General features: G+C 45.1%; 1 protein-coding gene across 11 annotated transcripts in view; it reads left to right on the plus strand.

Moving 5' to 3' along the window:
* The window catches only part of FOXP1 (forkhead box P1), a 595,386-nt gene that overhangs the window by 555,027 nt on the left and 16,975 nt on the right, over nt 1-23,384 (plus strand). For 9 of the 11 annotated variants that reach the window (XM_057705386.1, XM_057705388.1, XM_057705387.1 and 6 more), the window contains 4 exons: nt 395-482; nt 12,799-12,882; nt 22,740-22,941; nt 23,046-23,125. In XM_057705386.1, coding sequence (XP_057561369.1) covers nt 395-482; nt 12,799-12,882; nt 22,740-22,941; nt 23,046-23,125 — 454 coding nt within the window. The remainder of the gene's footprint in view (nt 1-394; nt 483-12,798; nt 12,883-22,739; nt 22,942-23,045; nt 23,126-23,384) is intronic. The other 2 variants (XM_057705390.1, XM_057705383.1) reach the window with 1 other exon arrangement.

A 23,384-nucleotide genomic window follows, 5' to 3' on the forward strand; every position in this document is an offset into this window, starting at 1 on the left:
AAATCAGTTTTCTTGGGAACAGACGCTCATATTCAGACCCATACAAATTAGACTATTCTGCAGTACCTAGCGGGCCCTGTCTCAGATTTCTACCCATTTGAGGTGGCCTTGAATGCCAGCCTCGACTTAATTTCTTAAATTTTCTTATCGATGCGTCCATGGTTATCTCCACCTGCCCCGCAGAACATCTCCCTGGAAGCCTTTTATTTTGGTGCGAACAGTGTACTCAATCATACGTAATGACACTTTTCAGTGGTGGGGACGGAAAAGGGCAGGCCACGCGCAGGACTGTGACCTAGACCCACTGCCTCGTTGATGCGTGAACATCCTGGTAACTTAATTTTTCCTTTTTGTTTCTCCATTTCACTTAATGATTTTCTATGTATTGTTGCAGACATCTCAACAGTGAGCATGCGCTGGACGATAGAAGTACAGCCCAATGTAGAGTACAAATGCAGGTTGTACAGCAGTTAGAGCTACAGGTAAAACCACATTTATTTTCCATATTACCTCAGTATCCCTCCCCTTCCAGATTTCTGTAGTGTTCTGTAATGAGTTCCTGTGCACTCATTATTGAATGGAAGGTTCAAAACCTGTTGTTGTGCTTTTTTTCTTTTCTTTTCTCTTGTTCTGTTGTATTTTATTTATTTTTCTCTCTGGGAAGGTTCAGCCTCAGTTCATTCTTGGGCACTGCCGCTCAGACGTTTCAAAGCTCTGTGCATCTCTGTACATGCCGCCAGCCCTCAGCCACTGCTTCGTAGCTTCTCCATCTCTCTCTCGCTGTATCTCCCTCCTCTCGTCTCCTTTTAACTTCTGGTTATCTGTTGTTGGTCTGAGCCCCCTTCGTTGCTTAATGTTATTAACCTGAAGTTAGGGAGACATGCTGGGGAGAGAGATGGGGAGTGAATGAATGGAGAGAGAGAGAGCGCGCGCGCGAGAGAGAGTGCGCACGCGCGTGTGTGGGCAAGACTGAGCAAGCCAGCACACAGGCAAGCCTGTTCTCCAGAGTTAAAATAGAAACTGTATGTGGATTTATGCCTCATTTCTCATTGTCCCCTTTTTCTCTCCATCACTGAGAACGATGGAGAGTTCACTGCACACGTTTTAAATATGTACACACATACATACAAACATATGTTCAGGTATATATAAGATATATCATGGATATCAGATATGCAGATGTATGTGGAGATGTATGTATGTATAATCTTGTATTTGGAAATCCTTTGGGCCATGTGGAATATATTTTCTGACTACAGAAAATGAACTTCTGCAAGTGTTCTGTGGATCGCCGTTGGGCGAGGGGCATTTTAAATGTGGGTTCCACTTCCTGATGTAACTTGTGGATGAACCACCATATTTTAACAGTAATTCCCTCCTTGGTATAATTAATAGAAAATTAGTTTCTAAAAGTAAAAATTGGGTCAGAAATGGAGATTATTAAAATGTACAATTGCAAAAGGCTGACCCTTACAAACCCCATTTATGCAGCCGAGATCCAAAATGCTTTTGAGTGCTTGATGGCTTACTGTGGCTTCTTCCTCTGGCTGGTTTACTGTAGGCAAGAGGTTAGCCGACTCGGGGAAATTAAAACAATGTTGTACATTATATTGTTACCAGCCATCGAAAAGCCTATTTTGTATGCAAGACAGCGATGCCGAGATATATGGAGAGCCCTAGGCTAAGTACAGAAGATAATTACATTTGGAATTTTACTGAGTTAAGTCATTTACAGCTTCAAATAGTTGCAGAGAAAAATCAGCCAAAACACACTTAAACTTTTGGTTGTGACTTTCCAGGATAGCAAGGATTTTTTTTTTTTTTTAATTAGTTATCATCTTACATGACAAATCACGTTTTTTTTTTAGTCAGAATGTTTCAAAAGTTATCTTCTTTAAGTAGTTAATATTTTTCCATTCAGACTACAGATATGAACTTATTAGGACAGTGGGATATTTATACAGGCAAAGGGCACATCGTAAAATCCCCCAGTTCTTACGTAAGTCTTTGGAAATGTTTAAATTTAGCATGTTTTGGGGGAAGGAAAGAAGGAGTGTATTTATGTCACCCCCAGAGTTCACTTGTGATTGAAGCATAGGAAGCTCTAGAAGAACTAGATTGAACAGAACAAACTCTCTGGGTACGGCTACCTGAATTTACATGCCTCGGTGGTGGTGGTGGTGGTGGTGTTTGTGATCCAAGCTCCTGTGTTTGTGAATTTAATTGATAAAACTAAATTCGTAATAATCAGCTAGAATAAGTTGTTTGCCAGAGCTGTCGTGGTTCTCCTGGGTTGGCATTCCAGACCACACCTTTGAGTGCGGGGGGCCCTTGTTAATTACTCAGGAACTGATGATCTGTTTTTTTATTCTGTATTCCTCACTCTCCACAAGGGAAGGAGTTAGTCAGGAAGTTAGGCGGTTATCTCCGGGTAGCTTTAATGTTGCGTTTTGGTGAATGTGGCCCGGGAGTGCTACAAACCGATAGGATGATTCTTGGATTATTTGTGGATTTTGTTTATTCATAGATTTCCCTCATCCTCCGGTCCTACATCAAAGCCAAGGCAGGTTTTTCAACTTCTGATAGGAATCAGAGATGATCATCTAGCCAGAAGTTACCATGTGGTAGTTACCCGTGATGTTCCTAATAATATTTTTGCTCGTGAGGTTGCTTGAATGGTAGAAGGCAGGGCTGATTCTGAAGAGTTCCATTTCTTCCAAGCTTGAGGGAGTTGTTAGGACAGTGTCATAGTGCTTGTCGAGAGCAGGGGTTGGAAAACTACAGACCCTGGGCCGAATCCCATGAGCCTGAGAGGTTTATACATTTTGAATAGTTGGGGTAGTGGGAAGTAAGACTCAAAAGAAGAATAAATTATATGAAATTCAAATTTTAGCATCCGTGTGTAAGGTTGTATCGGAACACACCATGCCCATTGATTGACACATTATCTACAGCTGTTTTTGCTCTACAACAGAAAGGCTGAGTAGTTGCAACAGAGTCCCTGTGGCCTGCAACGCTGAAAACATTTACTATCTGGCTGGCCCTTGCAGAGGAAGTTTCCCAAGCAATCCCTGGTCTAGAGGATCAGAAGTGAACAATTTGCATTACATTATTAGCAACTTATCCCCTTAGGTCCCTGGCTCCCTAAGGTTGGCTCGCCCCTTCTTTCTTCATCCTTCTTCGCAGTGGTGAATAATACCAGTGTAGTCACCATATTGGTCAGGCTCCCCCAAGGGCAGCTTTAAGTGCAGGTGTTATGCGTGCCGCTATAAGGGGTCGTGGACAAGCTGGGCTGAGGGATATTCATTCATCCGTCCGTTTATCTACTCATGCATTTAGCAAACATTACCCGGAGCCTGTAACATGGCAAGAACCTTGTTGGTGCCACTGAGTGTAAGAGTGAGTGAAATGGATAGGGCTGCCTCCTGGTTCTTATATTCCAGAAGAGAGAGAGACTATACATCAGTAACCCTCCAGTGGCACTCACTGTTCATCCATTGTGTAGTGCTGATGGGTTCTTGAAAACACCCGAAACGTGCTCCAAATAGATTTTCAATGTTAGATAAGGGTCAAACCCAAACAGATTTTACCCAGTGGTTATTCTTTAATCAGATGAAATGCACAAGAAAATGTCAGCAGTTTTTAGTATTTGAAGAAGGCTTGCCCGACGACCTTATCAAGGATTAGATGGAGTGTCTTTGGCTTGCAGACCTGGCACATGTGGGAGAGTTTGGGGCAAAGTACACTTAGACTCACAGCCAGACTCATTTGAGGCTTCCCGTTTTGCTGCGGTTCCATATTTCCATATTTGTGCTGGCCCATGTGCCACGTCACACACCCGTGTCTGGAAACAGACTTTTTAATTGACGTAACGCACAGGCCTTGTGCCCACAGAACCTGAGGTGTTGGGGAAGCCACATCCATGCAGCAGCAGGAACGTGTGGGAGAGGGGTTCTTGTGCCTCAACAGCCTTCTTGTCTTGTTTCTCATTGGCATCACCCCGCCCCCTCCTCCTCGCCCCCACCCCCCTCCTCTCCACATTATATATCAGCTCACGTAGAGGGGATACCTTGTACAGGACAGACCCAAGGGCTTCTTCTGTTTCCCTTAAAGAGGGTATTTCCCGGTCCAGGAAATGCCTGACCCTCCAAGTATCCCAAAGTCTATTACACAATTACCATTTATTAACTCGAATGTGAAGAACGTTTGCGCCACTTAGCACGACAGGAAAGAGTAATCAAGGCCCCAGCGTATTCCCGAAGGGCGATCGCTGTGCTGGAGCGGCAGGCGGCATCCCCCCCCCCCCCCCACCACCACCACCCAGGCTCTCTCCGCAGAGCAGCGCTCGGGCCTCCGCTGTTGACATCTGGCAGAGAGGTCACACGTGCGCCCCCATTGGAAAAACAAACCCCATACGCTCACGTTGGATCTTCCCGTAGAGATGAGTGGAGGTTCATTATGTCTGCCCTGGAGAATCGCTGTGAAAGGAGCCACCGGGGAATTCGGGAGGGTTGAGTCCGCCCCAGACGTGCCCCACGCCAGGGAAAGCCGCCGCAGTGCTGGCCCGTGTCACTTGCCAGCCCCCAAGTCTAAACCCCAGAAACCTCAACTCTGACCCCAAACAGGAGGCCCTTGTGTTTCTTACCTACAGTCAAACCGCCCTGAAGAATTCGATGCGATTTTTAAAAAAATCACCATCGGTCGCCTCAAGGGATAGTGGCTGGTGATGTTTCCCGCTGTGGTGCTCTCTGTACAGTACTGCACGCGAACCACATGCAGAAGCCTGTAAGATTCGCACGGCAGAGTGCAGGCAACCAGGCAGAAATCAGGGTGGTGGGTTATGGAGTCTGGCTCAGACCTGTCTGTTCGGCACGGGGGGTGAGACGCATCTGTCTTGTTTTTATTTTTGTTGGAAGATGTCAAAAATATATAAGGCATGTTTTCTTAGCAGTGGACTCCTTATGTAGAGCCCGTTGGCAGAGAAAGGTTGGTTAATTCCGTTTTCATGTCACATCTTGTTATTGGTGTCACAGGGGGCGGGGAGGGGTGGGGCAAAAAGACATCTTAGTGGGCATTCGAAGCCTTTTTGGATACTTGTGACTGCATTTCATTCTTACAGAGGCCGTTGTAATTTTTTGACATTTTATCAATGGACTGGATGGCGATTAACCTCAGCTATTACCATGAGGCAGAGAAATTATACGAGATCCTAGACTGTACACTTAGGCACCTAACATGAAGACAGACAGACACTATAGAGATCATTTGAGTCAAGGACAGGCAATGTCTTTTTTGAGGTCAGGGAATATATTTTAAGATTGCATCTGTTAGATGTTCTCTGTTGATCGAGCCTTCTGGATGGCAGGCAGTCATGGAAATGAGTTGGAACTGGAGGGAAAAAAAAAAATCCCCACAGTCAGTATGCGTGGTCTTACGTGGGGACCCTGTACGTGTACAGCCCCTCCCCCACAGGACCGACGGTCAGAGACACAGGAAGTGGGAACATGTTGAGAGTCAGGGTCACGCACCCCAGGGCCATGGCCAGGATTGTGTGGAAGCCCCTGAAGCCTCCTTGAGAGCTGAGCACCTCCTACGCCCCCAGACTTCAATTCGTGTCCATCCAGTTACGTGGGTTCACTCAGACAGGAGGTGCTCAACCACGAAGCTGGGGATGAGATCACATGAAAGGCAGCTCAGTGGCTGGCTCAGAATTCCATTTCGGAAGAAGGGAAAAGCATCCAATGTAACAGACAACGAGAAAAAAGTCTTCCTATGGACTTACCTGTCTTAGAAAGCTGAGATGTTCGTGGTTCTAGCAACATTTATTCTTTTTAATCTGTTCCGTGGCCATGTAACCCTGCTCATTCATTAGCTCACCCTCTTTGGCGTATGAAGATGGGCTGTGAATGAAAGAAAAAAGAAGCCTTACGGGTTTAGCTGGTTCATCATGTCCCAGACTCAGCATGTGTCAGGGAACGGGGCTCAGGACAGACTTCCTACAATCCCTCAGCCTCAAGACCCTTTAAAGTGAATGCTGAAAGCAGTCAAGGGGAAAAGGAGGTACCCAACTGATGGGGATGATGTGCCTGGCCCCTGGGCAGGGGGTGGCGTTGGAGGGGTGTATATTTTTTATTCGTGAGTTATTTGGCTCCATTCAGTCACTATTTTTATCAAGCACCTAGTGTATTTCAAGCCCTGGATACAGATAAGTGAAGCAGCTTCTTCCTTCCTGTAACTTGTAATCTAGTGCGGAGGGGAAGACTAGCAGGTCTGTAACTGCCCACTGGGCAGGATTAGAGGGGAGGGGTGTCCCTGTGGAGGTGTCAAGGGAAAGAGCTCCTGGCAAGGACATTCCAGGCCAAAGGCGCCTCTTGAAGATATGCCTAGGTTATAGGAGAGGGAGACGGAGAGTGGAAGAATAGTGTGTTCTTTTAAAAATTCATCTCTCTGTTCAACAGGATGTGATGGTGACTCAGGGGGTCCCAGGACTCGGGATTTTCAGTCTCAGCACCAGGAGAGTCCTGGGCAAACTGGGATGAGTTGGTTACCCTCACGATCTGTTTGAATCCATTGGCTGTGAAAGATCTGTGGCACGCCCATGTTCTGCTTGTAGCTGTTTCATAAAGGAGCTCGAAAACCATTTGAAAGGATGTTTTTCGAGCTCCCAGTGCCCTGACCCTCAATTTCACTGAATCCGCACAACCCCTCTGTGAGTAGATGCTACCATGCTTCCTCCATCCCAAGAGTCACGTTTTAAAGGGAGAATGTAACATTTGGAAAGCACTATGCATCTCACACTTACTGAGCGTGTTTGACGTAATACTTCCTGCTCTTTGAGAAGGTGTTACCAAATGGATGATGAGTCAGGGGAGTAATTGCCACCCTCCCCCCTTACAGATGAGGAAACTGAGGTCTAGAAGATCTAACTAACTTGTTCAAAGCTAATGGCAAATGAGGGTCAGGCCCTAGGATTGTAGCCCAGCCTTTGTAAGCCATCTCCTGTGGTAGCTCAGCGCTGCTGTATGGCTTTTTACCCAGGGGTCATGACGGTCCTGTGAGGGAGGAGAAGATTTTCCGCTACCCTTCTGGGTTCTTCCGGCTGATCTCAGAATTAAACTGACATGAGACAGATTAACGGAAGAAAAAGCAAACAAAAGTTTAGCAACATGTATACACGGGAGAGACCCAGGAAAACTGAGTCACTTATCACAATGGCCAAAACCGTCACCATAAATACCATCTTCAGCTAAAGATAAAAGAGGGTGTCGGGGGTAGGGGTTTGGGACTTCAAAGGGGAGGAAGGTAACTCACAGGGAGATGGAAAAGTAAATGTTTGGTAAATACGTGTTTGCGGGACCGCGCAGAGACAATGGGACCACAGAGTGGACTCTGATCTCTGGGCCCTGCTGGGTTTCCCACCCCCCACCGCATGGCCCTTATCCTTTACGGGTCCCGCTGGTGATAGTTCTGTTCCGACAGGCCCTCTGAATTCTTTTAGGCAGTTGGGGGGGAAGCTTCTGAGTCTTTTGGGCCTTGAGTTTCAGCTCAAAATAATCTGCCTTCCGGGGAGGCATTTCAGGGTGGCAAGTTTTGCTCTGCTACACCCCATGAGGTTCTCTGCACACACCCAGCCTTGCAGGTCGAGGGTTTTGAAACTTGGCCGGTGAGGCCACGCTGTCCTCTGCCTCAAGGAGCTCTCCCCTGAGCAGTCCGTGACAGTGGGGCTGGCGCTCAGCAATGCTGGGCTCGCTCTGAAGTTTTCCAGATCCATCGACCCCAGGAACTGTAAGCTCTAGGAACATGTCAGCAGGAAGAAAAGTACACGAGTTGCAATAGCAGAGGGAGATAGCCTAACACAGATCAGTGACTCTGGGGACTTCACATGTGATTCCTCTACCAGCAGCGGGGCTGTTTGTAATCACACCAACTTCTTGGACTCGTGCAGATATATTACCTGTCACGGTTTCCCCCTCTGGACCTCGCTAGCCCCGTTCAGAGTGGTACTCAGGACAGTTCCTAATCGCATCATAGCTTCGTGTTGCCACTGCTCCGTGCCAGGGGCCGAGGAAGAGGAGCGAGGGCCTCTGCGTGTCTCACTGTCACATCCTCCCTTGGAAAACCAAGACGCTTCTTTTTCATAATTTAAAATCCTGCTTTACTCCGGGAGCATTAGAATTCCTAGACCATGACAGAGTATCAGTGTGTGTCTGCTCAAAATGTCAAGAGAGTCTTTAATAATAACACGTGAGGAATGTTAAGATGGTGACGGAATACAATAAAAGTCGGGAAATTCTTCGATGGGGGTGAAATGAGCCGTTAGGTTGCCTATACCCCCTGAGAGCGGGAGTTGGCCTTCAAGACCGAGCTGTGAAGGCCTGTGAATGACCACCATTCAATAGAGCGGCTGGAAAATAACTATTTGGTAAATAGTCGGTTTGGTAGAATTTCACGTCTCCTTCCAGTTGCTGCTTTTTTTTTTTTTTTCCCTCCTTTTGATTTATGCCCTTAAGAGACCCCCGCATAACGAGATCCATTCTGCCTTCATCAGTTCTGTTGGGACCGTCATTCTATGAAAGCTGCTGAGGAATCTAGACCGCCCCCCTGTAAGGCACGCTCAGTCCGTAGCAGAGAGTGGGGTCTTTATCAGAAGCACCTATTCCCTCATCCCTCCCCTAGAGGTCTGGGCTTAGCAAGGTTAGATCAGACCTCCCGTGAAACTGGGGGACGTCACTGGACTAATCCAGACTCGCCCTCCTCGTAACCTGGGGCTGGCTGACACTGCGTATCCTGCTCCCCACCCCCTCACCCCCCGGAGGTTCTGCCTACAAAGGTCAGTGGGGGCAGGGAGTGGGGGTACGAAGATCTGGGTTCTCAGGTAGAGAGTCCCAGGTGGTGCCTGGGATCACACTGGTGTGGGAACGTCAGACCAAGCATCCTGTCACCGGGATTCTAGTCTTACTGTTGCCCCTACCCAGCTCCATGACTTCAGGTGAAATTCTCCCCAAGAGCCTCCGTTTCCCAAACTATAAAACAGGACACGGGGACCAGAGGACTTGAAATAGCCACAGCAGTGTGGGCTTCTCTGAAGTCACATGAGTGGCCTGGCCCCTTCTCTCCATCCTCAATATTTCCAGCATTCCCCTCGCATCCCAAATCCTTCAGTTATTTCAAAAAGAACTTTTTTTCTCACAAGTGAGAACCGCCAAATTGGGCTTAAAATGATTAGTCCTCCTCACAACATAGAAAATGATTGTGGTTCAATGAACCCCAAACCATGTTCCCTTGTCTCCGCTAAAAGAATGAGTGTAATCTCCTTAGTTTTTATCTTTGAAGATGGTGCACGGGGCGCCTAGCCTTCGGCAGTTATCCGTGCATCTGGAGCAAGACCCCCGTTACGGTCTTGCCCAGCGTGGACCATCTAAAACCTAACTTGAGGCCATGGGTAATAGAAAGAGGATGACCTGTTTCAGCTAAGGGGAGAAAAAGCACTTGCCTAGGACGAGGGACAGATACCGTGAGAAGCAGGGAAATAAATCCATGAGAAATGGGCTTCTCTTTCCTACACTTGCGGTTCCCTTCTTTAAAACATTGAAATTCTCTCCCCTTTCAGCCCATCTGCAAACTCCATCGAACCCCTGTTTTGTTGATCCCAATCACTCAGCCCGTAAAAGTCTAGATACACTAGACTGATTTAACTTTCCTTTAAAAAAAGGAGAGAGAGAGGGAATTAGGTTTTCTTGAGCATTCTCGAAGCGCTAGGCTCTGTGCTAAGCTTGTTATGTGCAAGAATTTATTTAATCCTCAAAACAACCCTTCAAAGTTCAGAGATTATTATTCCATATTTAGAAGGAGAAACGAAATACTTGAAAAGGTTACATAACGTGCTCAGAGTCACAGAGCCCGGATTCGAATCCATCGAGGTCTGATTGTCGGGCCCACGTCCTCTTTAACCCATTTTTGACTCCGCTGTCGTTCTGCGGAATCGGTGCCCAGCCTTGCTAATTTAAACAAACACTGCACAAGCAGCTCCCCTGAATGTGTGGCCTGTTGTCTTTCCTTGTATGCCAAGTACTCTTCTTGTACCCATGAGGAAAGCTTTGAGAGGGTAATTCTCTGTTGATCCCACAGCATAAAAAGATGTGTGAATTTGTCAACCGAATTTTTAATTGATCTTTGAACTGAATTTTCCATCCTCCTTTTCTTTGCTTGTCCTGGAATTCAGTTGATATGGGGATGCTGGAATATATTTGCTAATATTAAATGTTTGTATTCCCATATTACGATGATGGAGAGATGCTGTGAAAATTGATGGGGATGGTGAGCTCATGGAATGATGGCATAAAAAGTACTAAAGAACCCGCAGGCATTTTGAAGGGCCAGTGAGTATTGTGAAAGCACGACGGGCACCGGAGAGAGAAGAGGTGGTTTCACTAGCTGTGAATTTTTAGCCGTTTTACATTAAAAAAAACAACAACAACAAAAGGTGAATTTGGCAGATCTTTTTCTTCGATTGTTAAAACAGTTTGTGGTAGAGTTAGAACTGTTATTGATGATAAAAACCCAAGACCCTTCCATGAATATATATGAGATGCTAGTTTGCACTAATAGAAACAAAAACTTGAATTTTTTTGCCTCTTTCTGTAACCTTGCCCATCTTTCTTGTAAAGCAGCACTAGGATGGTAGACTTGAGGTTGAGGCAAAAGAAAGAACCTGGCCAATTCTCAAAATGGACGATGGATTCTAAGTAATATTCTCATGGAAAAATAAGAAGAGGCTCCCTACGGCAGTAAACCCACCAGGGTTACGGAGGTGGCTGGGTATACAAATTCTAGGTATGTGTTTGCCACGTGGTATTACCACCTCTGATCAGTAAAAGGTCAGCCTGGTAGACATTTGGATGGAATATAGAGGTGATGGTTTCTTTTGATGCTGGGAGTTTGGATTTCCTTCTGCTTGGTCTTTGTAATTGTTCCATCAACAATGTTTACCCCCAAATTAAGTCACGATTAATATTCATCAGACTCTTCAGTAAATATCACCTCCCGCCCCTTTCGTTTGTAACGTTCAGTATAACAGGCTACTTCTTGTTTTTAAAAAGAATGACATATATGCCTTCATTCCTTCTGCCACACGATAATTTTAAAACAAAACATTTTTTTCTTAATCTAAGAATGTTTTAGTTGTAATGTCGAAAAACTTAGAACACTTACATAAAACACAAATAACTGTAGGAAAATGCCATAGCTAACATTTTAATTGTTCTAACCGAGCCACTTCGGAAAACTAAATTCCTTTAGCATTATGTGTCCAGAGCATCTTTTAGTTTGGCTGTTCAATAACTGACTAAAGAACAGAGGAAGAATAACATAAAGTGGCTCCTAATATGGTATCATTTTCATTTCCTGTTTGTTGAAAGATAAATGCTCACACTGTAAGGCTTTTTTTTTTTTTTTTTTTTTTCCTTCTTAATTTATTCCTCCCTGAACCACAAGGGAATGAAAAGAAAAATCAAATGTGGTATGGCTCGAGACGGAGTCATCTAGTTAGGATACGCCGAAAGCTTTTTCTTTCTTGTTTTTGTACCCTTTCCCTTTTCTCTGCCTTCCCCCATTCCTGAAACATACCCCTCCCTTGAAACACACTTTGATGTAAAAATGTGAGTCTTACTTGATTTCGTGGGGGGGGGGGGGGATTAATTTTAGGCTTAAAAAAGTAATTAATATTCAAAAGATTTAACATTAATTATGTGACATTGAAGGAATGAGTCCCTCCCCATTTCTAAGGCACTGTTTTTAGTACATAGTCTATAAAAGTACTGAATTAAGATTTTTTTTCCATCTCTCCTTCTTCCTCCCCTCCTCCTTCTCTCTCTCTCTCTCTCTCTCTCTCTCTCTCTCTCTGTCTCTCTCTCTCTCGTTAATCTCTTCTGCATTTCCCCAAAATTCCACAGATTTTTCTTAACTATACCTGTATCTTTGGAGGATACGTTTCCTACTTCTTTTACAGACGTGATGATCATGTGTCCCCTGTGCTCAACAGTCGTGAACTACTGAAGATACACTGTGTATGAAGCAGTGCAGGGCAGGCGTAGAGAAAGCAGCATGAAATAAGTAGCATCTGAGTCCTTACTCCGTAATCCACTTAGAAACTTGTGTGCCCTCAGAAGATAATGTTTCAGAGATCGAGACTTGAATTTTTGTTACGATGAGACTAGTACATAGTAGGTACTCACATACGGAGTCAGTGAATGAGTAAGCTTATTCTACGTTCACTTGAACTTGGGGACTTTACCCTTGTGGCTCTCTGCCCGCCCTGCTAAAATTGCTCGCCTCTACTGTCTTCATCCATGCCTACCTGTGAAGAAAGATGGAGTTAATTTTACATAAGTGTATCTGTGTGTCTAGGAGGTTTTCCACTGCCACAACAGGTGAATTTACGAGCTTTTAGCTCCATAGCTCATTTTCCTTTGGCTTTCTCGTGAATCAGGTTGGTTAATAGGCGTGATTCACGGTTTTGTCTTGTAGCTGACTGTGTTACGTGGGACTCCTTGGTGCCAGCAGGTCTAGGACTTCCCGGTTAAAGGCTCATGCATCTTGTGTTGAGAAATCACACACCGACACCTCCAGTTACTCGGAGTTTGGCAGTGGTCGTGTGGATTTCAAAACAATTAAGCGATGATGCAGATTTTGTCATGTGCCAGGGGGCCATAGTGTAATTTGGACTACGTGTCATTTGGGGTGTTAACAGAGTAATGCATCTGTATTCAGAGGAATAACCAAGCATCTTCTCCCTACCAGCTTGCAAAAGACAAAGAGCGCCTGCAAGCCATGATGACCCACCTGCACGTGAAGTCAACGGAACCCAAAACTGCCCCTCAGCCCGTAAGTACTGAGTGACACCCGGGGAGGACCCTACAGTATTTCTTTTCCGCTTCCCTACTCCAAGGACGGAGGATTGCCTAGTCTGGCAGCTTTGAATAGTAAGAGACTTAAGTTCCATCTGGTTCTGGTTATCTCTCACGAAGAGGGCAGGGCGCTCGGTGTTCAGGGAGATAGGCACGGCATGATTCAGGCCCAGTCCTTAGCCACGAGGCCCCACCATCAGCTCTTCTCTGGGACAGATGACGGATACGACAGCAGGGTACAAACACGTATTTTGAGAGCTCACTAGACAGGAGAAAGCAAAACAGAACAGAAAGCAATCTTTCTTATTTCTCAATGGTGGAAACACAGAGAAAAGATAGACCGGGAAAGCAGAAGAAAAAGGCATGTCAGCATGGGTGAGCCAAGAGACGGTGGGTATGAGAAAAGGAGCGAGGGATAGTCCAGTTCAGTCTAACTGCAAGAAAGAAAGAAAGAAAGAAAGAAAGAGAGAACACGCTGTTGGAATAGTTAGAGGCTGTAATTACGGAGAACATCTAATGGTTACGAAAGAGTTTGAAGTGAAAAGTACTCCTTGGTGGTGAGGAGACCAAACGTGGTACCCTGAAGTTACATTTCACTTTTAGGAGTCTCTTCCTTCTTGCCTTGTTCCCTTTTATTTTACTTTGCAGAGCGTCACCAAGCACAGACAGTTAATATCAAAGAGGAAGGGTGGTATCTGAACCCCACATCCTGCCTTGGGCCTCATCCCCTATTGTAAAGTGATGGCTTTCACAGTTGTGTTTTGCGTACACTTCTAATTCTCAAAATCTTCTAGTAGCTTCAACTGATTATTCACCATAGAGAAAGTGCTTTGCTTCTTGATTTTTAAGATTTGTAAAATTTAAAGGTACACTGCCTTTATTTGATTTTGCTTGGAGTCACTGTGTGAAAATTAATTGAGCGTCGACAATCTATAGTTAGTACCAGCAATTTTAATCAATATGCAATGATGCAGCGTAATGGCAAAGTATTGGTTTATCTGTTTTGACTGATTTTTTTCTATAAATAAAGCAAACATACACCCATATATGTATGATTTATGGTGATAGAAATAAAACGGAGTCAGACTATTAACCCAGCAAATATGGTAGCCTGCCAAGATGCAGTTGGCAGACAAAATTAATGTCTGAAACAGAACACATTACTGAGACATAGGACATAAAATCATTAAACACTTCGCGCATCCATTTTTACTAGGAAAGAGCCCTTGGTTTCCATGTATTTTGCAGTAAACGGCTGTAGGACCGCATGTGCAGGCTACCCAGAAGGAAGTGGGGGGGGGGGGAAGGCCATTCAGTATTGTGGAGTCAGTAGTCACCTGTGCTTTCCATGCTATTCCTATCAGCCCCTTCGTTTAAGGAGGGTCCTGGGAGTACTTTGAACCCAGCGAAGCAAATTGGTAAGATCCTGGCATGACTCCACGGAGTTCTCCAGTGGGTATAGCCGATTGCTAAGGGAACTGATGGCTTTGAAACTCTCTGGAAGTCTTTCGACGGTTTTCGTTGGTTAGGGAAATGGTTGTCCCCAGGATGAAGGGTTTGCGTCTCTAAACCTAGCAACGAGGAGGAGAATGAGATTATCTTCTGTCTTCCTCCGTGGATTAAAAAGCAGTGATATGAGGTTAGGTATTAAATACGAGGATTAGAATAACGTTCGGACTCAGCACTCTAGGAATATACTCATTTGGGATCGTGAGGCTCCTTGGGAGGAGGAGGGATAAAAGCAGAGAGGGAATTGCAGAACCCCACGGGGCACTCGGCGAGCCATGAGGCTGGGTGCCGGCAGGGAGCGCTGTGTGCATAAGCCTCCATCGGCCACAAAAAGGGGCCCTTGGGAAACTCCCGTGAGGACCCGTAGTAAGCAGCCAGTAAACAGGAAAAAGCAGTCCTGGGGGAAAGGCACAGGGCAGGAAGGTTTGTCTTGATTAGTATTTAAAAAAATCTTTTACATGCTAGAAAATTATAACTTTGAAGGGGACCTCCTACTAAATTTATTTTTAACTGCTCTATTGAAAATTCTGTACCACTAGTCAACATTATCTCTTAGTAGCTCAGCGCAGTATTTCTTTATTAAAAGAAATAGGCACGAATATTTTTGACTGAAAAATTAATAGCTTTTGAATTCACACACAGCGGGTTTTCTTTTGCAAAGAAGTCCAATATCGCTGCACAGCACTTCTATAACCATTTATTTGGAGTCCAAGTCAAACCTTTGACAGCTAGAGCAGTACTACAAGCCAATATAAAGAACTCCAAGATGTAAGCCAACAATAGGCCGTCTGTGTGAGGTTTGCCATTGTCAAATACATAGATTGTTTGGATTAGTTTATGTAAATGTACTGTTGTATTACCCTTTGGAAAAAAATAAGAAAGATCACATTTGTGTATGAAAAGTGGGTCCGTTCACAGGCCGCAGCATACATTCCTTATTCTTTAACTTACACGTCGGAAGTCAAAATTGGCGCCTGACAAGCAGATATTGTGTGACACTCTGTTGCCAGAGAGAACCTGCCTTCTTTTCATGTATTGGAAAATAGAAAATTTTATTGCAGATACCATCTTATAAGTCAGGAATTATTAAAATATGTATAGGGGAGGCATTGGGAAATTAATTAGAAAAGGTAGACGTGTAGTGTTTTGCATACATTTTTACTTCCTTGCCCAAAAAAAGCGGGGGTGGGGGTGGACAGACATAGAGCAAACCCTTGATTCTTTCAACTTTAGGGATACAGCGTTCTCTGATGATCAGTTCTAAGGTGCGAAAGACTCCCTTTTGCCTGCAATTAATTTATTCCACCTGAAATAATAGAACGCACAGTGTATGTTCAAATGTGTATCCTTCTAGACTCTCTGGTTTGAAAGAAGCAGTCCCTGGGATTCAAATCTAACCCTAGCTGGGGACTCTCATGCTAGAGTCTTGCCAGGAAGTTTGTGAAGTTTTTTTTCTTTTTTCCATTTCGGTTTAAAAGGAACTCAGTGTTTATTTTAAAATCCTTAGTCACTAAGTGATAGAATGCTTTGCTGTAAACGTTGCTTTTCACTAAATGCCGTTTGGGTGGTAAGTGTCATTTGCTGTGTCCAGTCATCCAACCGGTTCCCATTTCACTGCATCAAAGAAACTGCCAAAACCTTCTTGGATTGTTCTGACATCAGCCCCTAGACGTGCTTTGCTGGCCCCTGTTGTGGAACTCATGTTCCCATTTGGCTAGTCAGAGGATATGCTCATCTCGGGGGAGTCCCAAGGTTTTAGACATGGGTCTGAGCTCGACCCCCACTGGGCACACATGTAGGGGAACTGAATAGGGGTCCACGGTTGTGCTGTTTCTACAGGTGTCTCCTATAACATCTCCACCTGCTTGCTTGAAAATCTTTTAAACCAATGAAAACCTTCCCTGTAGGAATTATACCCAGGACTCAAGCTGCAGTGCACACTGTTTTTATAGACAGAATTCCTCAATTTAGAATCAAATTATTGCATCAACAAATATTTATTGAACATGCGATAGGAAAACATAGGGTAGTAAAACAAGACAGACCTGTCCCCGCCGTCGAGGTGTTTGGAGTCTCACGGGATGAACTACCAAAGACACACTCCCAGGCTCTCCCCCTGCGTGAGCCGTGCTCTGGGGGAGTGAGTGGATCCCTGCCCTAGACGATGGCATTGAGGACAAGTGACATCTAAGATGAAACCTAAAGATGAATAGGAAGAGATGGAGAGAAGCCAGCTTTGGGACTCTTTTCTCGAGTAGGTGCGTGCGTCTGTGTGTCTCTGAGGAAGGGAGCTGGGAGAGGAAAGTGTGTGTAGAGGATCAGAGTGGAGGAAAGAAAGGGATGGCCCACATCAGCTGGAATACGCTTTTCATTTGCCATTATGTTATTTATATGCTTTTAACTTTATTAAAGTTGGCCCTTGCTTGGAAGAGTTTACCAGAGCAGCTGTACATTCTAGGAACGGAGGACATACAGTGCGCAAAGCCAGGCTTGACATGCATTCAGAATGGCCCCTTGTGTCGTGTGCTGGCGTTTTAAAAGCTTCGTCTCGTTTCCACGTTCAGAGAAGCACAAGCGAAAAACCAGGTGATCGTAAACTGTCCTAATGAGAATGATATTCTTTTGTTCCAAACTCAGTACCAATAATGTTCTCAAGGTAAACACCAAAACGGGTTGCTTGGGGCTGAATGTCTCCGCGCTTACTCCACAGAGAATTTCCTGAGATGTGTCCTTGGAGGGAGGCCTCACTCCGGATAAAACAATAACAACAGCCACAACCAAGAAGCATGTCTGTATTAATACGCTATTAAGTTGTTCAGGATTTTGGAAAAAGACTGTTTCACTATGGTAATGTCAGGAAAATACTTGTAAATCATATTTTATAATCCTGAGAACATGAGAGAGGTTGGCTTTGCTTTAGGGTATTCTACCCACCAGAGAGCAACTCCCAACCCTGGAGAAACCACATTCCTTCAGATTTGGTGGGCAAGTAATTACAGTGGAGGTAGTATCTCCTTTATGAAAACGTTATAAAACACAGGAACTTGGCTTTTCGCAGCGAAAGGCAGTATTAGATTTTCCTTTGCATGCATTCTCTTTTCTCCAATTAGGGCTGTTTGGAGATAGTTTTTAGCTGCTATAAAAACAGTGTGTGCCCGCCGCCCCGTAAAAGGAGGGTCTTCTGACTCGTAACAACGTGGCTGATTTTGTGAACTGCTGGCTGCAGCCTGGCTGTTGAGTTGGGGGAATACTTTGCCACAGTCGTAAAGAGAGATTTGCAAGCACCACACACACAAACGATGTGTGTACTGTTTCTTGTGAAGTCCCCCGTCCTGGGCACTCGCAGCGACAGCCACCATCTCAGTCACTGCCCTGTGCCAGGGCCCAGATCTAAGGCAGTAGCAGGACCAAGCAGAGACAGTTCTTCTCCCCAAGGCCACCCGCCCTGCCCAGCACCACCACCCCACCCCACCCGCCGGCGGGGTCGCCTCCCTCCGGTCCCTGCAGCCTCAGAAAGGCCATCTCCGAAGGTGAGGGAGTCACGTCTAGAATTCACCTGCCCAGGCCAGTCAAACCAACAGCAGGAAAACGAGTGAGCCTGAAAGTCCCTGCCAAGCAGCTGGGTCCCTCGGTGTCTGGGTTTCAGGTTTGCCTTCGTCAGTGTTCAAGCAAGGCAAGAGCACAAACAAAAATACCGGTGGGTTCGTATGGGAATCCTTACGACAGGTCTGTTTCTGTCCGGGGTTTCCAGCAGCCGTTCCTTGGTTTTTTTTAAAAAATGGGAGTGACTCAGTGCCTTTAAAAGAGAGAGAGGAGGTTACTGTTAAAAACGAAAGATAAATCTTTTGAAAAGGGGCTCAGCGGAGTATCAGGCAGCTGATCTGGTTCCAGTTGTTTGGATGGGTAAGATTTCTAGGATGGTTCCCCCTGGAGCTGACCTGGGAGAACAGCTGATGGTTAAGAGCGCACAGAAAGTGTACAAAATAAATAAATAAATAAATAAATAAATAAATAAATAAATGAAACCCTACGGCAATCTTAAGTGACATAAGAATTTAGCTTTTGGCCAGTGTTTCAAAGAGATTATCTTTGCTGAAATCATCACATGATGGAAACTCGTGATGTAGAAAATATCAGAGTTACTAACTTTTCTAAACATAGCAACCTCTTTTTAAATAGAAAATGAACACAATCTGAAAAATAGGAAAAGAAACCCTCCCAGTCCCATCCCTTCCTGCTCCAGGCCCTCCGAAAAAAACTCTCGTCCAACCTGAGCGACAGTCAGAAACACGAAGGACACGGGCTTTCATTGCTAATTGATGATTATATTAAGCTTTAATAGTTTACGAGCAGATGACTCTTTCACAATTACAGCATACCCCTCGCAGTTCCCGGTTTGCTCTTCTGTTCTAAGCCTGTAATTAATTTTTTTTTGGGGGGTGGGGGGTGGGTAGGGGGTCCACTTTTTTCCAAGAGAGACCTTCATTAAAAGAGGTTTGGTTTGAACACAAAGCCTGTCTTGAAACCTTCTCCCTGCCCCATCGTATCACCCCCTCATGACCTTCCTCCCCAGAGATGGTTTCTCCTCGAGACCAGCATGTGACCATCCAGGCCGAGTTTAAAAGTTAAGAAACTCCGATCGCAGTTGACAAGGTTGACATTTCATTACCTTGTTGGTTCAGCCTTCAAATGATTTTGCGAGGCGAAGCACCCTCTGTTTGGAGTTGACAGCTCTGTGTTCTCTCGTCCCTCCCAGGCTGCAGTCGTGTTTAATTTGGAATCAGGGCTCCTTTGGCAAATTAGCAATTAGAACAATTTTGTGGGAATATATATATGTGTCATTAGTTTTCCTGCAAATTAATAGCGAGGGCAGAGGTCAGGCAGAAATTTTCCACTTGACTGCAGTTCCTCTGTGGAGACTTGGCACTTGGTTCTGGAATGGCCACAGCTGCTCTCAGCCACCCTCTTCCTCTAGGAACTGTCTTTTAATTAGTTTACCTCATAGCCATCATTACAAATATTACTGCCTCCCCTCCTCGAAAGAAAATTACTGTTTCTACAAAATATTCCAGTGACATCTTGCACCACTGCACATTGATGGCGGGGTCAGTCGAATGCAGCATTTAATCATTAGATCACCTCCATCCGCGTCTCCTAATTAGAGTCCTTACAATACATTTTTATCTGGTAATTAGCCGAGATTGGCTCTGCTTCCTCTGTGGCTTATTAGAGACAGCCCAGCAGTGGGTGTGAATCACGGTGTCATTTGTCAAGCCTGGTGAAAACCCCCCCTCTCTGCTCTCTCCTGGCTTGGTGTGGATTTCCACTTGCTACCCATGTTGCAAAGCCTCCAGAAAATTCGGCCGCGTCTCTTTCTTCGTGGGTCGTGCTAACCGGGAGGGATTTTGTTTTTGACTGTCGCTTTTGTCGATAGAGACAGTCCAAGTGCTAAGACCTTTGCAGAAGCTGCAAGAATGACATTCTTTTCGCATATGACGACTTCGTACCCATATCGTGGGGCTTGTCTGTTCATGTAGCGGAGCTTCCAAAAGATGGGCCGGCACTTGCTGTTTCCGTGAGTTTGGGCTTTTGGCAGTTAAGTGAAAGCCAGTGGACTCGGTGATCTTCCTCACAGAGCTGGAAAGGAGCATGCATATTTCTTGAGGACATTGTATTTATATTGTAATCTTCATTGCCTTTTAAAGAACGCTCCAGTGTTGAGGGTAGTGTTCTTCGGTGGAAAAGCCAGAAAGCAGAGTGAGTTCTCGGAATTGTTTTATGGATGTTAGGCCTGTTTTCCTTTGATCAGTGTTTGCATTTGATGGTAAGCCCTTCAAGGGCAGCACTTGTCTGTTCTGTTTCTGTTTCCGTCCTCTCAGTTCCCATTGCCGTGTGTCTGCTCGGAAATATTGACTGAATGTCAGTTAGAAGCAGGGATAAAAGCTAATCCCGAAGTCCTTTCCAGAAGTGAACATGCAGGAACATGAACCCGGTTAGTGTGTATTTTTCCCATTATCTGGACGTAAGGAGAATATTATACAAAGGGCCTAGAATCACAAGTGTGTATCTGATTTCGAGTCCAGGTTGTGAAGATGGGCAAGTTATTTAAGCCTCTGTTTGCGTATCTGTAAAGTGTGAGTAATAACATCGCAAGCATTCGTGACGGTATGAGAATTAAGTGAAACCAGGCAGTGGCAGGAGGTTTACAACACGGTTCTTACCAACGGTACCCATGCGACTTTTCCGAACGTTCTGATCCCCTTAGGCCTGACAGCATCTGAATGTTAAAAGCTGTATATTCACGAGCATTAGCCTTTCGCGTGCTAATTTCCTTGACCCATCGCTTGGGCGGCTGCTTAGACACACTGTTCCTGTACTTGGTGAGTGATTAAGGCCGAAGGCAAAGAGGTCAGCCCCAGCCTTCCCAGATCTGCTCCGTCCTGTGGCTGCTACACTAGACTTGGCACCTAGCGTGCAGATGTGTATCATGAAGTCAGGTTTCCAGCACTAAGAGAAAAGCGGCTCCCAGCACCTGCCTAGCTTGCTGGGGCGCTCCTGAGGGTAGTGGCCATCTCCATGGCTTGCTCTTAGCGGGCATGAGGGAGCATGGGGTAGGGACTGGGGCGGGGGGCGGGGGTGGTGTCTGCTGTCAGATGGCCTCAGCATTTCAAGGGAGGGGTAAACCAAAAGCTGGAAACCCAGCGTTCAGTTTCCAGCGCCATGTTCACATTTTTCCGTTAACATTTCCTCGACGATATTTGATCTTTCTCGTTACTAGGATAGGAGTACGATTGCGTCTTCCCAGCAAATTGGAACTCTCTTTTAATCTGTTCTTTGATTATGATCTCAGAGGAGTCTCACTTTTGATCCTTTCTACAAATAATGCCTTGGACGTAGGACTCTTGCAGTGGTGAACCAGACTTAATTTGTTCAGTGTTTCAAAATCTGGTTTGGGAGTGATACCAAGTAAGCCTGCTTTGCTGAACTTTCTTGGATCGGGGGCAGCGACAAGTTCCTGAGAGAGCAGTTGTGGGTAAACTGTAAGAACTCTGTTGAAAACAGCCAAGTTCTTCAGTGTAGCCAGACTTAACATCTCAGGAACGACAAACTTTTGGAAAGGGGGACAGGCTCGTGCTTCCAGCATTAGTGAGAGGAACCCTTCAAGGTGAAGGTGAAACAGATATAAAGAAGTTTCGAAAGAGGGAGGGACCAAAACAGGACTCATTCGTTGTCCTCTCTGCTACTACAAGTAATGAGTGTGCATGTCCTTACTCCAAGCATTGGATGGTTCCATTTTGTGAGTTACACATGTGAAACTGGAAGGGAAAAAATGAAACTTTTTTTACAGTTCCAGATCTCTCCTAGGCCATATTCTTTCCAAACGAATAGATTCCAGTCCTACATTGGATGGCGTCTAATGAAGATGACACAGAAAGCTTTTAAAGATTAGTCTCTGCCAGCTGATGGAACTACACGCATGTGTACTGGACTGGTGCCACTCTTTTACATGCGTGTCACAGGCCGAACCTCTCTGCAGTAGCGTCCAGTCGTGGGGTTGAGTTAGCGTGTCCCGGTGTGGTATAGCCAGTGGCTGTGTGTGGCTATTTCAGTGAAACTTTCCTTTGGGTTAAAATTAAGTAGAAACAGCTTCTCACTTGTACTAGCACGTTCCAGAAAGTTCTGTCAGAGAGCTCAGGTCGATCCCAGTGTATCCCGACTGGTGTTTCCTGACCCGTCCGTGTTCCTGGGCCTGCAAGGACTCCAGCTCCCTCGTCGAGGTTTATGGGGCCTAGTAGGCTGTGAAAGAGGGTGCGAACTCGTGATTAAAGAAATGTCTTGACCCAGAATGTCTCAAACTCACCAGACTAGGTAACCCCTTTTGTGTCGGTATATGCTTATTGAACAGTCTTTGGAAAATACCTGTCTCAGCAACAGGAAAGGAGAACATTGCCATAGATATGTAATAACCTATATGGGTAAAGAATCTGGAAAAGAATATCTAGAGAGATGTGTGTATTTATATATATATGTGTGTGTGTGTGTGTGTATTTGAATTACTTTGCTGTACACCTGAAACTAAGACTACATTGTAAAGATCCACTGTACTTCAAGTAAAAGAAGTATACAAAAAATCACAGGAAGGGATGCTAGAAATTTTAATAAATAAGTGAACTGTTTTACATTCCCCTTCTATTTCAGCTGATGGTAACCACCTACTCAGAGACAGGTCCCCCCGTCCCCGTATCACTCTTGCTGGATTTCAGATGTTTTCTCGGTTGCTCTGTTTTTCTGACGGCCTTCTAAGAGTTGTTCCTTTCCTCACAGCTGAATCTGGTATCAAGTGTCACACTCTCCAAATCTGCATCAGAGGCTTCCCCACAGAGCTTACCTCATACTCCTACGACCCCCACCGCCCCCATCACTCCCGTCACCCAAGGCCCCTCCGTCATCACCACCACCAGCATGCATACGGTGGGACCCATCCGCAGGCGGTACTCAGACAAATACAACGTGCCCATCTCTTCAGGTAGATGCTCCATTTTTGCCTCATGTAGAATTGTGATCAGCAATGCTTGTCGACCAGCGTCTTTTAAAAAAGTGATGATTAATAGGACAATGATTCTTATTTAGCAGATATTGCGCAGAACCAAGAATTTTATAAGAACGCAGAAGTTAGACCACCATTTACATATGCATCTTTAATTAGGCAGGTAAGTAAATAACGCAGGATGTGAAATTACATCAGAAGGTATACCTGTACGTGGCTATATTATATTGATGAAGTAGATTTAAAACCGTTTAGTATGCGAGCATGCTAAAACCTTGTCTATAAGGTTTTTTAAAACTGCAATATATAACATAATTGCTTTTGATTAAGTATTACAATGCGACGTGATTATTAGGAAATTCATTTCACACAACAGTGAAAATGAGCCTGTTTAAAGATGGCAAGTCAATTATCACAAGCTA

Source organism: Hippopotamus amphibius, chromosome 13 (genome assembly GCF_030028045.1).
Source record: "Hippopotamus amphibius kiboko isolate mHipAmp2 chromosome 13, mHipAmp2.hap2, whole genome shotgun sequence".
In the NCBI taxonomy this organism is placed as follows: domain Eukaryota; kingdom Metazoa; phylum Chordata; class Mammalia; order Artiodactyla; family Hippopotamidae; genus Hippopotamus; species Hippopotamus amphibius.